This window comes from Mustela nivalis (assembly GCF_964662115.1).
Source record: "Mustela nivalis genome assembly, chromosome: 5".
Classification (NCBI taxonomy): Eukaryota; Metazoa; Chordata; class Mammalia; order Carnivora; family Mustelidae; genus Mustela; species Mustela nivalis.
In genome coordinates this window covers 80,469,986-80,485,894 of record NC_139024.1, presented here as the reverse complement: position 1 = coordinate 80,485,894, position 15,909 = coordinate 80,469,986, and the positions used below count along the sequence as shown (strand labels likewise).

General features: G+C 35.7%; 1 protein-coding gene across 5 annotated transcripts in view; it reads right to left on the bottom strand.

Moving 5' to 3' along the window:
- Window positions 1–15,909, bottom strand: part of CEP85L (centrosomal protein 85L) — a 223,697-nt gene that overhangs the window by 145,864 nt on the left and 61,924 nt on the right. For all 5 annotated transcript variants that reach the window (XM_082730950.1, XM_082730949.1, XM_082730951.1 and 2 more), the window contains one exon: window positions 4,044–4,205. In XM_082730950.1, the coding sequence (XP_082587076.1) occupies window positions 4,044–4,205 (162 nt within the window). The remainder of the gene's footprint in view (window positions 1–4,043; window positions 4,206–15,909) is intronic.

Below are 15,909 nucleotides of genomic sequence, written 5' to 3'. Positions count from 1 at the left end.
TTCGGCTCAGGTCATGATCTCAGGGTCCTGGGATCGAGCCCCACATCAGGCTCTCTGCTCAGCAGGGAGCCTGCCTCCTACTCTCTCTCTGCCTGCTTGTGATCTCTCTTACTCTGTCAAATAAATAAATAAAATCTTTAAAAAAAAAAGGCATAATTTGAATAACCGTATAATTATTAAGGAGAATGAATTCAGGACTTTAAAACTATAAAAAAAGAAATCTCTAGACCCAGAGGGTCTCAGTAAAGAATTCTACCAAACATCTAAAGAATCAATGTCACTCTATACAGTCTCTTCCAGAAAAAAGGAGAGAATACTTTCCAATTCATTTTATAAAGCTAGTATCATCCAGACATCAAAACAGGACAAGGCAATCCCCCTAAAAAGAAAATTATGGAACAATACTCCTTATGGATACACAGAAAAATTCCTTAACAAAATATTAATAGAATTTAGCAATACATAAACATAATTCTACCTTATGACCAAGTGGAGTTCCAGGGATGGAAAGCCAACTCAATTTTCAAAAAATCAAGCTATGGAAATCTGCCACCACCATATCAAAAAGCTAATGAAGAACATCACTTATCAAATGATACAGAAAAAACATTTGCAAAATCCAATATCCATTCATCATTTAAAAAAACCAAAAAAACCCCCAGCAAAGTACGACTAGAGGGAAATTTCCTCAAATTGATAAATGAGATCTACAAAAAACCTACAGCTAACAACGATCATACAACTACTTAACAGTGTAAGACTAAGCACTTTATCTGTAAGATAAAAATGTCTACTTCTACTACTCATCTTCAATGCTATTCTGGATGGTCTGGTTACTGTAATGATAAGTGAAGAAAAGGAAATAAAAGACATAGATTAGAAAGGAAAAACATCTTATTTATGATGACATGATTGTCTATAAAGTCCCAAGACATCTACCAAAAAATCTCCTACAACTAAAGAGGTTCAACGATGTCACAAGATAAACATAAAAAAATTTACTTATTTCTATATAGTAACAACATATTGACACCAAAACGGGAAATACAATGCCATCTACAATCACTCCAAAAAAAAGAAAAAAGAAAAAAATGAAATACTCAGGTTTAATTCTAACAAAACAGATACAATACTGGTGAGTAAAATTGAAATTTAAGTAAATGGAGACCTATATCATGTTAATGAACTAGAAAACTCAAGAGAGTAAACATGTCAATTCTCCCCAACCTGATAAACGGATAATACAATTCCTATATAATTCCCAGCAAGATTTTTTTGTAGCTATAGATAAATTAAAACTTATACAGAAAAGCAAAGGAAGGGCGCCTTGGTGGCTCAGTGGGTTAAACCCTCTGCCTTTGGCTACGGTCATGATCCCAGGAGCCTGGGATCGAGTCCCGGGGCTCTCTGCTCAGCAGGGAGCCTGCTTCCTCCTCTCTCTCTCTCTCTCTCTCTCTCTGCCTGCCTCTCTGCCTGCTTGTGATCTCTGTCTGTCAAATAAATAAATAAAATCTTAAAAAGAAAAGAAAAGAAAAGAAATGAGAATAGTTAAAACAGTTTTGAAAAAGAAAAATGGGAATAATTATTCTACCCATTTTTGAGACTTATTAGGCAAAGAAAATGAATTCCAATCTTAGTCTCACACTGTGCAAAAAGGATTAAAGTCAGCATATCAGGGTTTTCAACATCCCGCATATTACAAAAAAGGTTTGGCCCTTATCTTTGGCTCCTAAGAGGTAACCTCTAAACCCTTGGAATACCCTGCCTAATAAGACTGTCTTTGTTTACCTGGGGACCTTGAGTTAGTTCATATAGTCTACACTAATAATGTGATTTATGATGGGTGCTTTGAAATGTTGAGTTCTCAAAGGCTAGTGACTAATGTCATCCACACAAGGAGTCAATCATGCCAACATAACCAACCCACAATAAAAATCCTGGACACCAAGGCTTAAGTAACTTTGCCTGGTTAGCAACATTTACGTGCTCTCACAAATCACTGCGGGGAAAATGAAACACGGTCTACACAACTCCACTGGGAGAGGACAAATGGTTGGGCCTAGTGTCTCCTAGACCCTGCCCTTTGCTTCTTTTTCTATTGCTGATTTAACTCTGTATCCTTCAGCTGTAATAAACCATAATCATTAGCATGACAGCTTCTCTGAGTTCTGGAATTCTTTCCAGCAAATCACTGAGCTGAAAAGTGATCTTGGGAACACCAAAACACACTTGTTTTATAATAAATTAACTAAAAAATGGATCACAGAATTAAATAGAAAAAAAAAATGATAAAACTTCAAGGCAAAAAGAGAAAAATCTTCAAGATCTGGGACTATGCAGGGTTCATAGACTTGACCCCAAAAGCACAATCCTTATATACAGTTCTAAAATTATAACTATTCATCAAACTATTCATTTTAAAACTTTTGTTCTGCAAAAGACACTGTTAGAAGATGAAATGACAAGCTACAGAATGGAAGAATATATTTGCAAACCATACAGCGAACAAAGGATTAATGTCTAAAATACAGAAAGAACTCTAAAAGCTCAACAGTAAAAAAAAAATAATAATCTGATTAAAACAGAGGCAAAAGACATGAAGAAACATTTCACTGAAGAAGACAGATGGAAAGTAAACATATGAAGAAACAGTCAATATTATTAATCTTTAAGGAAATGAAAATTGAAACCACAATGAAGTATCACTACACTCCCATCAGAAAGGTTAGAATTAAAAACCACCGGTGTGGGGCGCCTGGGTGGTTCAGTGGGTTAAGCCACTGCCTTCAGCTCAGGTCGTGATCTCAGGGTCCGGGATCGAGCCCCACATCGGGCTCTCTGCTCAGCAGGGAGCCTGCTTCCTCCTCTCTCTCTCTCTCTCTCTCTCTCTCTCTCTCTGCCTGCCTCTCTGCCTGCTTGTGATCTCTGTCTGTCAAATAAATAAATAAAATCTTTAAAAAAAAAAAAAAAAGCCACCGGTGCTAACAAGAATGAAGAAAAAACCGGATCACTCACAATAACCCATTTCCATTGCTGACGGAAATGAAATAATCACTCTGAGAAACAGTATGACAATTTCCTTAAAAACTAAACATTCAAATGCCATACAACCAGCAACTGTGTTCCTGGACATGGATGGTTAGAGCAGCTCTATTTCCAATAGTCAAAACTGAAACAACGCACATGGCTTTTAGTGGGAAAATGCTTAACCAAAATGTAGTTTACCTAACACCACCACTGCTGAATACTACTTAGCAATAAGAGAAATGAACTATTTATATATGCAACGATCTGGATGAATTGTCAAAGAAAAAAGCCAATATTATAGGGTTACATACTATATGATTCCATTTATACAGCATTCTTGAAATGACGAAATTATAAAAATGGGAGACTAGATGTAGTGGTTTCCAAAAGTTAAGGGGAGGATGACCAACATGAGGTGCATACTGTGGTGATAGAAACGTTCTGTAGGGCACCTGAGTAGCTCAGTTAGTTGAGCAACTGCCTTCAGTTCAGGTCATGATCCTGGAATCCAAGGATCAAGTCCCACATCAGGCTCTCTCCTCAGCAGGGAATCTGCTTCTCCCTCTGACCCTCCCCCTTCTTATGCTCTCTCTCTCTCTCTCAAAGAAATAAAAATCTTTTAAAGAAAAGAAAAGAAACAATCTATGTTTTGACTGTATCAATATCAATATCCTGGTTGTGATAGTGCACTGCAGTTTTGTGAGGTATTACCATGGATGGAGGTGGGAGGTACTGAATACAGGGTGCATCCAATCACTGTACTGTTTCTTAAAATTGCCTGTGAAATCTATAATTATATCAAAACAAATAGTTTAAAAAGTGATGTGGGAAAAGTAATATGATCAGAGGGATAATTTCATTTGATATAATTATAACACTAAACATTATTACTTATTGTTAAATATTCAAATATTACTTTATAATTTATTTTGGAAAACAGAACACATCCCTTAAATATTCTCAATCACAAGCATTCTCTGGAGGCTCATGTCTAAACACTAAGAATTTCAGCTCACCTTCCACACTGTCAGAACAGGAAGTTCCAATGCCGGTGTCACCACTGTCAGAAGTTATACTATGTCTCCTGATATGATTATTTCGATGGGTAGATGTAACACTTGTGGCCTGCCACAATGATTCATTACCAGGTAACCATGCTGATGAAGAATAATCTGGGCCTACAAAGAAAAATATGCAAAAATTAGCATACTTATAATATCTACAAGTAGACAGAAAAGATCTTTTCTGAACTTAGAAAAAAATACACATAAAAAAAGTTATTTTCTGCATCAAATAATTAAAATAGATCAATGATATCTAAGATGCATCAAATAAACTTACATACTGTACACCTAAAAATTCAATGCTGATTTCACAGCTTCCTCTACTAAAGGACCTGGATTTCTACTCATAGGTTTTGAACATTGAAACACATACTGCTGTTTTATTTAAAACGTCAAACCTATCTATCTGTCTGGAAATGTCAGCACTCTGCTCTAGAATATCTGATATGCATACATCTGTGATACCACACAGAGCAATCAGTTGAGAACTGGGGCCCAGGAAAAGCCTAATTGAATAATATTGCATAACAATTTAAGTGGAACATGCTCATGGAAAATAAATTTTTTCTACTGTATCCTAATCATTTAACATTTAAAATCATTTTGTATTTATTTCTTTAGTTATGTTTTCATAAAAGATTAACACCATAGCATCATCATGACTTTTTCTCAATTTTCCCTTTTGAGTGATATTAAATCTTTTTTTGGCTAACATCACTTTTTAATGTTCTCCTGGTCTTTATTTTCAGTTATCTTGTCCACTTTAACTTAATTTTTATTTGCCTTTTTCTGACATAACCATCTTACTTTTTTCTTCTTACTTCATTTTTAAATTTTTGTCCATTACAATGCCACACAAAGTATATCCAAGGAAGAATGCTAGTCTGTGAATCACTTATAACTAGTTCATAAAAGTTACAGTAATCTGAGGGGCGCCTGGGTGGCTCAGTCATTTGGGCATCTGCCCTCAGCTCAGGTCACAATCTCAGGGTCCTGGGATCTGTCAGGCTCCTCATTCAGCTGGGAGTAGGCTTTTCTTTCTCCCTCTCCCCCCACCCCCATGCAGAGTGTACACACATGCTTTCTCTCTCAAATAAATAAATAAAATCTTTAAAAAGTTATGGTAATCTTAAAAAGCAATTTTAAATTTATTGAATTTTATATAAAAGCTATAGAAACACATATCTTTATTAATGATGAACGCCGTGATTCTCAAATTGGAGCCTGAAACTTATTTGTGGAAGTTAACAAGTTCTACACAAGAATTTGGGGCTTTCATTCAATGACATTTTTAAAAAATTAAAAAGCATACTACAGATGATCTGAATAGCTACCTTAAAACAGATTTATTATCAATAATTTCAATGCCCGCATTTGTGCTCTGTTCACAAATGCAGCTGTTTCTAAGTAAAGAGAAAATAATGTATGGGGCATTTATCATCCTGATATGAAACAAGATATCTTCACAGAATTGCAAACTGACACACCATTGAAACTGCCATATAAGGAGTACCTTCTAGCAATTAGAAAAAATAAAGTTTTTAGATTTAACGTAAGGATCACAAAATAAAAAACATGTCCATAAAATGGATTAAATCATTTTGCCACTATTTTTGAAAAAGCCTCTCTCTGTATTTAATATTAAAAATAAAAATTCATAAAGATTAATAAAACCAGACCTGAAGCTATTTTCTACCAATACTAATCCTAACATTAAAGATACCGTTTTACTAAAACACCATGCCATGTTAATACTAGTTTAAATTTCTATTTTCATATCATTTATGAATTAAATTTGTTTTGGTTTTATAGATATATAAGGTAAATAAGTAGCCTTAAAAACCATATACATTTAGAGGTGCCTAGGTGGCTCAGTCAGTTAAGCATATGACTCTTGATTTTGGATCAGGTCATGATCTCAGGATTGTGAGATCAAGCCCCACATTCAGTTCAGTGCTGGACATGAAACCTGCTTACGATTCTTTCTCTTCCTTCCTACCCCCACCAACAAGTTTTCTCACTCTCTCTCTATCTCAGAAAACAAAACAAAACAAACAAACAAAAAAACACACCTCCCTTATACATTTAAACTAACTCAAAATTTTAAAATACTGACCAGAGAGACACACAGCCAGCTTTGATGTCCAGAACAACCACTTAAAACCTAATAGATTCTAGGCCTTTCTCAGAATGGGACTTACCTTAATTCATTTGATTAATCACTCACACATTAAAGCAACAAGTGAAGTATTCTGTAACCAGGTCTGCTCTAACTCTGATCTATCCATAATGTTTTCCTCAATCAGATCCTCAGGTATGGACAAATATTTTTTAAGATAACCAGAAAATAGCATAAATAGGCTAGGAATATATGTAATGACAAAAATATGAAAGAATGTCCAATCTTACTGATAGTGAGAGAAAGTAAAAGTGTTTAGACTTCTAACATTATAGTTGACCCTTGAACAACAATAGGTTTGAACTGAGTGCCTCCCGTATACACAGAATATTTTTAAGTAAACATTATCAGAAAACTTTTTGGAGATTTGTGACAATATGAAAAAACTTACAAATAAACCAACTAGCCTAGAGATACCAAAAAAAAATTAAGAAAAAGGTTTGTCATGAGTGCACAAAACACATATAAATATGAGTCCTATTTTATCACTACCATAAAATACATACAAACCTATGATAAGAAGTTAGAATTAATCAAAACTTACACAAACATTTCACACATGGTGCCATTTAAAGTCAAGAGAAATGTAAACACAAAGATGTAGAAATAAATCATAATTGCATAAAATTAACCATAGTACATACATACTGTATTAATGTTATAATTTTGTAGCCGCCTCTCATTGCTATTATCCACTTAAAAATCCATGTGATGCTAATCATCTCTAGTACATTGTGTATCACAGTAAAAAGCGATCTCTTGTGGTTCTTGCATATGAAAGAAAACATGAAAACATCATGTTGTGTTCAATAACATAAATCTCCAACACCATGGGACCCATACACAGTGTCACTAGTGATGCTAGAAATGCATCCAAGAAGTGCAAAAAAAAAAAAAAAAAAAAAAAGCCAGGACATTAGAAAGAATAAGTTGAATGCTTGATATGTACTATAGTTTGAGGTCTGTACCTGTAGTTGCCTTCCATTTCTGAATAAATGAATCCAGCATAAAGATCATTGTTAAAAATGAAAAGGAAATTTGTGAAGCTGTGACTGCAGCTACACAAGCAAGAGTAAAGAACTTGAACTTTCTGTGAAATACCTTTTTATCTTGTATTGAAAATACAGCTTTTAGGTAGGTGCAAGGTTGTGTAAGAATGGCATACCTAAAGATTAGTATGATTTGAGAAAAAGCAAAGTCATTACAGTACATGACAACTTAAAGCAAAAAGAAGGTAAACGATATAAAGCTGAAGAATTTAATGCCAGCACAGAATGATTTGATAGTTTTTAGAAAGAAATTTGGCTTAAAAAAGTTCAAGATAACAGGAGAAACAGCTTCTGCCCACCAAGAGGCAGCAGATGAATTCCCAGATGCTGTTATGAAAATCATTGATGAGAAAGGATATCTGCCTGTACAGGTTTTTAAAGGCAGACGAAAGGGTGTTACTCTGAAAGAAATGGCCACAAAAGATGTATTAGTAAGGAAGAGGAGTGAGCACCAAAACTTAATGCAGGAAGGGCTGGGCTAACAGTCGCTCTGTGCAAATGCAGTCCGGCGTGTGGTCAGGACTGTCCTTATCTAAAAAGCTTCTAACCCCCAGCTTTGAAGGAAAAAGGTAACTAACAATCAGCAGCCAGTCTTTTGGTTGCAAAACAAGAAGGCCTGAACAAGAACCCTTTTTCTAGACTGGTTCCATTGATGCTTTGTCCCTCAAGTCAGGAAGCAACTTGCCAGAAAGGGACTGTATTTTATTTTATTTTTAAGATTTTATTTATTTATTTGTCAGAGAGAGAGCGAGCACAGGCAGACAGAGTGGAAGGCAGAGTCAGAGGGAGAAGCAGGCTCCCTGTGGAGCAAGGAGCCCGATGTGGGACTCGATCCCAGGACACTGGGATCATGACCTGAGCCGAAGGCAGCTGCTTAACCAACTGAGCCACCCAGGCGTCCCAGGGATTGTATTTTAAAGTGCTTTTGATATCTGACAAAGCCCCTGACCACCTAAAATCTTGTGAGTTCAGTACCAAAGATATCAAAGTGCCCCAATACAATCTCTCAAACTCAACCTCTGAATCAAGAGGTCATAAGGACCTTTAAGATTCATTTTGCATGGTTCCCTGTGGAAAGGATTATGAATGCCATGGAACAGAACCTCAATAGAGAGAACATCATGAAAGTTTGGGAAGGATTACACCACTCAAGATACCATCGTCATAGAAAAAGCTGTGAAAGCCATCAACCCCAAAACAATAAATTCCTGCTGGAGGAAACTGTGTCAAGATGTTGTGTATGACTTCACAGGATTTACAACAGAGCCAGCCAAAGGAATAATGAAAGAGATTGTGGAAATGGCAAAGTAAGTGGAAACTGAGGCTTTCAAGATACGGATCTTGGAGAAATTCAAGAGCTAATAGATATAATCCCTGAGAAATAAACAGAAGATGACTTAGAGAGGAGAGCTTCTGAACCAATGCCAGACAATTAGAGAGAAGACATAGAAGCAGCAGTGCCAGAAAACAAACTGACATTGAACAATCTGGCAGAAAGGTTCTGATTACTCAAGACTGCTTTGACTTTTTTTTACAACATGGGCTATTCCACGACGCAAGCGCTAAAAACTAAAGAAAACAGAAGAATGACTGGTACTACTTAGTAACATTTTTTGAGAAATGAGAAAGTCAAGAAGTCAGACAGAATGATGATGTATTCATGTGAAGTTACACCCAGTGTGCTTGTCTGTACTGCCTCCCCAACCACTTCCTCCACCTCGTCCACCTCTACCACTTATAGTAAAGAAAGACCAACCCCCCTCCTCTTTCTCCTCCTCCTTAGCCTTCAACATGAAGACAAGAATAAAGACCTCTCTGATTATCTACCTCCACTTAATGAACAGTAAATAATCATCATGCCATACAGTTAATAAACTTACCCGCTGTATACACGTGTGACTTCGCATGAAAATCTAATAATTGTACAGCAAGAACTGCATGAGATGTTTTTGTGCCATTATCATAACTGCCTGTAAAAAACCTGTATGGTAGTGGATAGCCTATCTTCACACAGGCATAAAATGAGTAATATTAAATATCAAATCAATAATGTGTTAGTTTTCTCAGTTTTGTAACTTTGGTTTCAAAGAATTACATTACCTTATAGTATGCCCCTCTCTCTAGTAACGAAAACTCTATCAGCTTATCATCACACATAAGTGGTTTTTAAAAAAATGTAACACTGTTTCCAACAATGTATTATGAATATAAATGTAATACTATACGCCATTAAAATGTTATAATGATTCATTCATTAATGCATAGGCTAGGCTACTGATGAGCAATCATATTATTGCTTCTTCATTATCAATGCATGAATCCTTATACCTGTAAATATATATGAATTTTCTTTTTCGAACTATCTTTTCATTTCTGGTATCTAGCATTAGGTTACATGTATAACAACGACAGTGTTTTGTATTATTTAGGAAAATATTGATACAGATAGAGACAGTTCATCTTGTACACAGATGATATAAACTTAGGTATTGACAAATACAACACAGTATTGTATTTTCTGTTGTGAATTTCTTAATGTTTTTTCTCTAGCTTACTTCATTGTAAAAATCTAGTACATAACAGATATAACATATAAGATATGCATTAATCAACTGTTTATGTTATCTATAAGGACCTCCCAATCAATATCAAGCTATTAGTAGTTAAGTTTTCAAAGAGTCAAAAAATTCATACACATTTGACTGCACAGCAGACTGGCACCCCTAATTCCTGCACTGTTTAAAGGTCAACTACACTTCTTTTTTTAAAAAGATCCAATTTATACTATATGCTTAGGACACTAAAGATAATTAACAAATATTATGAATAAAATAATACTCTAATCTTTAATTTAGATTGAATTAATTCATTCTGAAAATGACATGTTTTGTCTCTACTCAAGTCAATCCAGATCACAAAGCAGTTAAGAACTATAAGTGAACTATGCTTAGCAGGAAAAATAAGAAAAATTTTCTTACACAGTATTTATATGACTATGCTACTGAAATGGGAACTACTCAATTTCTAGAGACATGCTATGGACTTTAAAATATTAAAATAAGTCTCAGTGGCCTGTAACAATAAAGTCTTACCTAGGTCCTGTCATATTAGAGCAACTGAATGTTTGACTGTAAAATCAGTTTTCTCTAGAACAAAGACAGAAGCACTTCTGTAAGAATAGCAAAGATACCAAGACACCACACTAGAACTTCTCTTTGGAAAACAGTGTATTTTTTAACACCAATTTCAATTCTTTTACATATAAATACTGAATGCCTAGGGATAACTTATTTAAAAACAAAAATTTAAAAACTATTTAAAAACTAGTAATTAAAAACTAGTCATTCTCTGGAAAATACAAGATCAGCATCAAGCTTCTTTTCGAAGCTTTTTTTTTTTTTAAGTTGGAAGCAAAGATGCATACAATATCAAGTCTTCCACAATATGTTATATATCTATAACTGCACTTAGAAGAATAACTAATCTTACTGAATTTTTTAAATGACAACTCTAAGCCAGAAGAAAATAAAAATAACAAAGCAGATTTACTTTTACATACAAAAGCTGCATATGACACAAATCATAAATATAAACTGCAGTATTTCTCAAAATGCAGGTTATCAGTGGATTGAGAACCAACTGTTTTACAAAAAAAAAAAAAAAAACACAGAACAAAACAAAATGTCAAAGCATATTTACCCTTGTATGCCAGAAGATGCACATATCTCACATTTCAACACCTCTGAAATGTTAACAAGTACAAAGTACTTCTGTACAAAGTACTTCTGCGCAAAGTTCAGAACAGTGGCCCTCAACTGCCCCAATTCTACTATCAGTAGAAATCAATGTATGACTGAATTAAATACAAATAAATCCAGAGAACACCTCTTTTACTTAACCCTTAAGGTAATCAGTTTGTAAAACTATTTAGTCCATTTTGTAAATACTAATTGAAATTAGATCTCTCGTCTCCATGCCCACCATCACAGATCACATCTTTGGCTGGACTGCTGCAAGAATCTCCCTCTGAAGTAAGGCCACCCAAGTCATCCTCAACCCCTATCGCCAGTTACCTTTTGAAAATCAAATATATTTACATCATTCTCCTGTTCATATAAATTTATAGGTTCCTTCCTGCATTTTAAATAAAACTCAAACTACTTAAATTTGCCAAAGTTCTTCACCAATTGACAGCCCACTTTCTATTTCCTCCAACTCCAGCCTCACCCATTCCAGCTCCCCTATAAACACTCTCCAAACATACATAACTAATCACTGCCTCCCAACAGATTAGGTCCTTTAATGACTCCAAATTATTTTCCTTCTCTACCTTCTTTAAAGGTCGCAGTTCGGAATTAACGTGCTCTAAATGTCTTCTTTGTGCTCTCCCAATATATCATTTAAAATTCCAATAACAGCATTTTCTAAACTATATTAACCCCTTTGTGTATGACTTTCTTCTTCACCACATTAAGAACAATAAAAGACAACCTTTTTTCTAGCACAGAGCTGCAGAGTCAGGCCGGGTCTCAATAAATGCAGTCATTATTGCCACTACTAGCCAATAAATGTTCATGGTATAAAATTAAAATTCTGGAAACCTTATAATTAGATCTAAAAAGTATTTTTCCTGGGATGCCTGGGTGGCTCAGCTGATTAACATCTGCCCTCAGCTCAGGTCATGATTCCAGGGTCCTGGGATCAAGTCCTACATTGGACTCCCTGCTCAGCAGAGCATCTGGCTTCTCCCTCTGTCTGCTGCTCTCCCTGCTTGTGTGCTCTCGCTCTCTCTCTCTCTGACAAATGAAATCTTTAAGAAAAAAAATACACATACACACACACACACATATTTCCTTTCAGAATTATGATTAAACAGGGTTGGTGGGGGGGGATCTGTTTAATTTAAAATCCAAGAGATTTTTAACTATGCCTTGAGCCAGTCTGCAATTAAGTACCTATTTAAAGATCAGTAAACACTTTCCAAAGCAGCTAAAAAATAATTATTATAAATGGTTTGGGGGGGATGATGGCCAAAATTCCTAATAAATATGAGAAAACAATCTCTTATAGGAACAACAACAACAACAACAACAACAACAACAAAAAAAAAAAAAAACAGAAAAAGTTACAAAAAATTAAAAGGAACATAACATAAAAAAGCATTCACATTACTAGTAACCACACACATAGAAGAGAGAAAATCTCAACCTACACTAGAGATTATCTAGCTAAAATGGAAGAAACAATACGGCAATATTTGTTCCTCATTGCCATCATCTAGTCCATTTTAGTACTGATTATTTCTAGGGTAAGTGAATCTAATTGTTTTGGTTTTCTATTCTTCTATTATAGAATTTCTAATATTCCTTAGTGGTAAAGAATGGACCGTGAAACCAGGCTGCCTGGACATAAGCTCTATCCAGCCTCTTATTAGCAGTGAGCCCTGGAGTAAATCACTTATCTAAACTGTAGCTCATAAATAAAATCCTTAAAAAAAGGGAAGGGGCACACCTGGGTGACTCAGTGCGTTAAGCCTCTGCCTTCGGCTCAGGTCATGGTCTCAGGGTCCTGGGATCAAGCCTGGAATCTGGCTCTCTGCTCAGCAGGGAGCCTGCTTCGGCCTCTCTCTCTGCCTGCCTCTCTGCCTACTTGTGATCTCTCTCTCTCTCTGTCAAATAAATAAAATCTTTAAAAATAAATAAACCGTAGCTCAATTTTCTTCACACGTAAAGAGAGAACAAATTAGAGTACCTATCTTATAGCATTGTGATAATTAAATGAATATGAAGAGATTTATTTATTATTTAATTCAAATTCAATTAACATATAATGTATTATTGGGTTCAGAGAGATAGAAGTCAGTAATTCATCAGTCTTACTTAATACCCAGTCCTCATTACATCACATGCCCTGCTTACATGTCACCCAGTTATCCATCCCCCCACCCCACTTCCCACCCCTCCAGCAACCCTCAATTTGTTTCCTATGATTAAGGGTCTCTTATGGTTTGTCTCCCTCTCCGATTTTATCTTTTGGTTTTTTTCCTCTCATACCCTAAGATCCTCTATTTTGCGTCTTAGGTTCCACATGAGTGAGATCATTTAATTATCTTATTTCACTTAGCATAATACCCTCTAATTCCAATCACATCACTGCAAATGGTTAAGAGCTCATTTTTTGATGGCTGAATAGTGTTACACTGTATGTGTATGTGTATGTGTATGTGTGTGTATGTACATATAGATGCATGTGTGTATATATGTATATATATGCATACCATATATATGGTGTATATGTGTGTGTGTGTATGTACGTATATTACCACATCTTCTTTATTCATTTATCTGTCAATGGATATCTGCACTCTTTCCATCTCGCTATTGTGGACATTGCTACTATAAACACTGTGGTGCAGGTGCCCCTTCGAATGATTACATCTGTATCTTTGGGGTAAATACTCAGTAGGGCACTGGGTCATAGGATAGTTCTATTTTCAACTTTTTGAGGAACCTCCATACTGTTTTCCAGAGTGGCTGCACCAGCTTGCATTCCCACCAACAGTGTAGGAGGGTCCCCCTTTCTCCACATCCTCACTAACATCTGTCGTTTCCTGACTTGTTAATTTTAGCCATTCTGACTGGTATGAGGTAGTATTTCATTGTGGTTTTGATTTGTATTTCTTTGATGCTGAGTGATGTTGAGCATTTTTTCATGTGTCTGTTGACCATTTGGAAATCTTTTTTTTTTTTTTAAGATTTTATTTATTTTATAGAGAGAGATCAGTAGGCAGAGAGGCAGGCAGAGAGAGATGGAGAAGCAGGCTCCCTGCTTGCAGAGCAGAAAGCCTGACTCGGGACCTGATCCCAGGACCCTGAGATCATGACCTGAGCTGAAGGCAGAGAGAGGCTTAACCCACTGAGCCACCCAGGCGCCCCCATTTGGATATCTTCTTTGCAGAAACATCTGGTCATGTCTTCTGCCCATTTCTTGATCAGATTATCTATTCCTTAGGTGTTGAGTTTTATAAGTTCTTTATAGATTCTACAAACTAGCCCTTTATCTGAAATGACCTTTGTTAAATATCTTCTCCCATTCTGCTGATTGTCTTTTGATTTTGTGGACTGTTTCCTTTCCTTTCCTGTGCAAAAGCTTGCTTTCTTGATGAAGTCTCAATAGTTTCTTTTTGCCTTTGTTCCGCTTGCATTTAGAGACCTTTCTAGCAAGAAGTGGCCGTGGGCAAGGTCACTGACGTTGCTGCTTGTGTTCTCCTCTAGGATTTTGATGGATTCCTGTCTCACATTTAGGTCTTTCATCCATTTTGAGTCTATTTTTGCATATGGTTTAAGAAAATGGTCCAGTTTCATTTTTCTGCATGTGGCTTCCCAATATACCCAGCACCATTTATTGAAGAGACTTGTCTTTTTTCCATTGGATATTCTTTCCTGATTTGTTGAAGATTAGTTGACCACAGAGTTAAGGGTCCATTTCTTGGCTCTCTATTCTGTTGCATTGATCTCTGCATCTGTTTTGGTGCCAGTACCATATTGTCTTGATGATTACAGCTTTGTGATAGAGCTTGAAGTCTGGAATTGTGATGCCAACTTTTCCTTCCATTTCTTTTTTTTTTTTTTTTTTTGGAACAGTTTCAGGAGAACAGATATTAATTCTTCTTTAAATGTTTGGTAGAATTCTCCTGGGAAGCCGTCTGGCACAGAGCACTTTTTGTTAGATTTTTGATGACTGCTTCAATCTCTTTACTGGTTATGGGTCTTTTCAGGTTTTGTTTCTTCCTAGTCCAATTTTGGTAGTTCATATGTCTCTAGGAATGTATCCATTTCTTCCAGATTGCCTAATTTGTTGGCACATAGTTGCTCATAATATGTTCTTATAATGTATTTCTTTGGCGTTGGTTGTAATCTCTCCTCCTTCATTTATGATTTTATCTATTCGGTATCTATATCTTTCCTTTTGGTTAGTCTGGCCCAATCTGTCAATCTTATTCTTTCAAAGAACCAGCTCCTAGTTTCGTTGATCTCTTCTACTATTCTTTTGGTTTCTGTTTCAGTGATTTCTGCTCTTTCTTTTTCTCTTCTCCTGCTGGGAAGAGGAAGCTGTATTTGCTGTTCTTTCTCCAGCTCCTTTAGGTGTAAGGTTATGTTGTATATCTGAGACCTTTTTTATTTCTTTAGAAAGGCTTGTATTGCTATACACTTTCCTCTTAGGACTACCTTTGCTGCATTCCAAAGGTTTTGAACAGTTGTGTTTTCATTTTGTTTCCATGAATTCTTTAAATTCTTCTTTTATTTGCTGGTTGACCCATTCATTCTTTAGTATGATGCTCTTTAGTCTCCATATATTTGAGTTCTTTCCAAATTTCCTCTTCTGATTGAGTTCCAGGATTCAAAGCACTGCAGTCTGAAAATATGCAGGGAATGATACAAATTTTTTTGTTGCCAGCTGAGACCTGATTTGTGACCCAATATATTATCTATTCTAGAGAATGTTCCATGTCCACTCAAGAAGAATGCATTTTCTGTTGCTTTAGGATGGAGTGTTCTGAATGTATCTTAAAGTCCATGTGGTCCAGTGT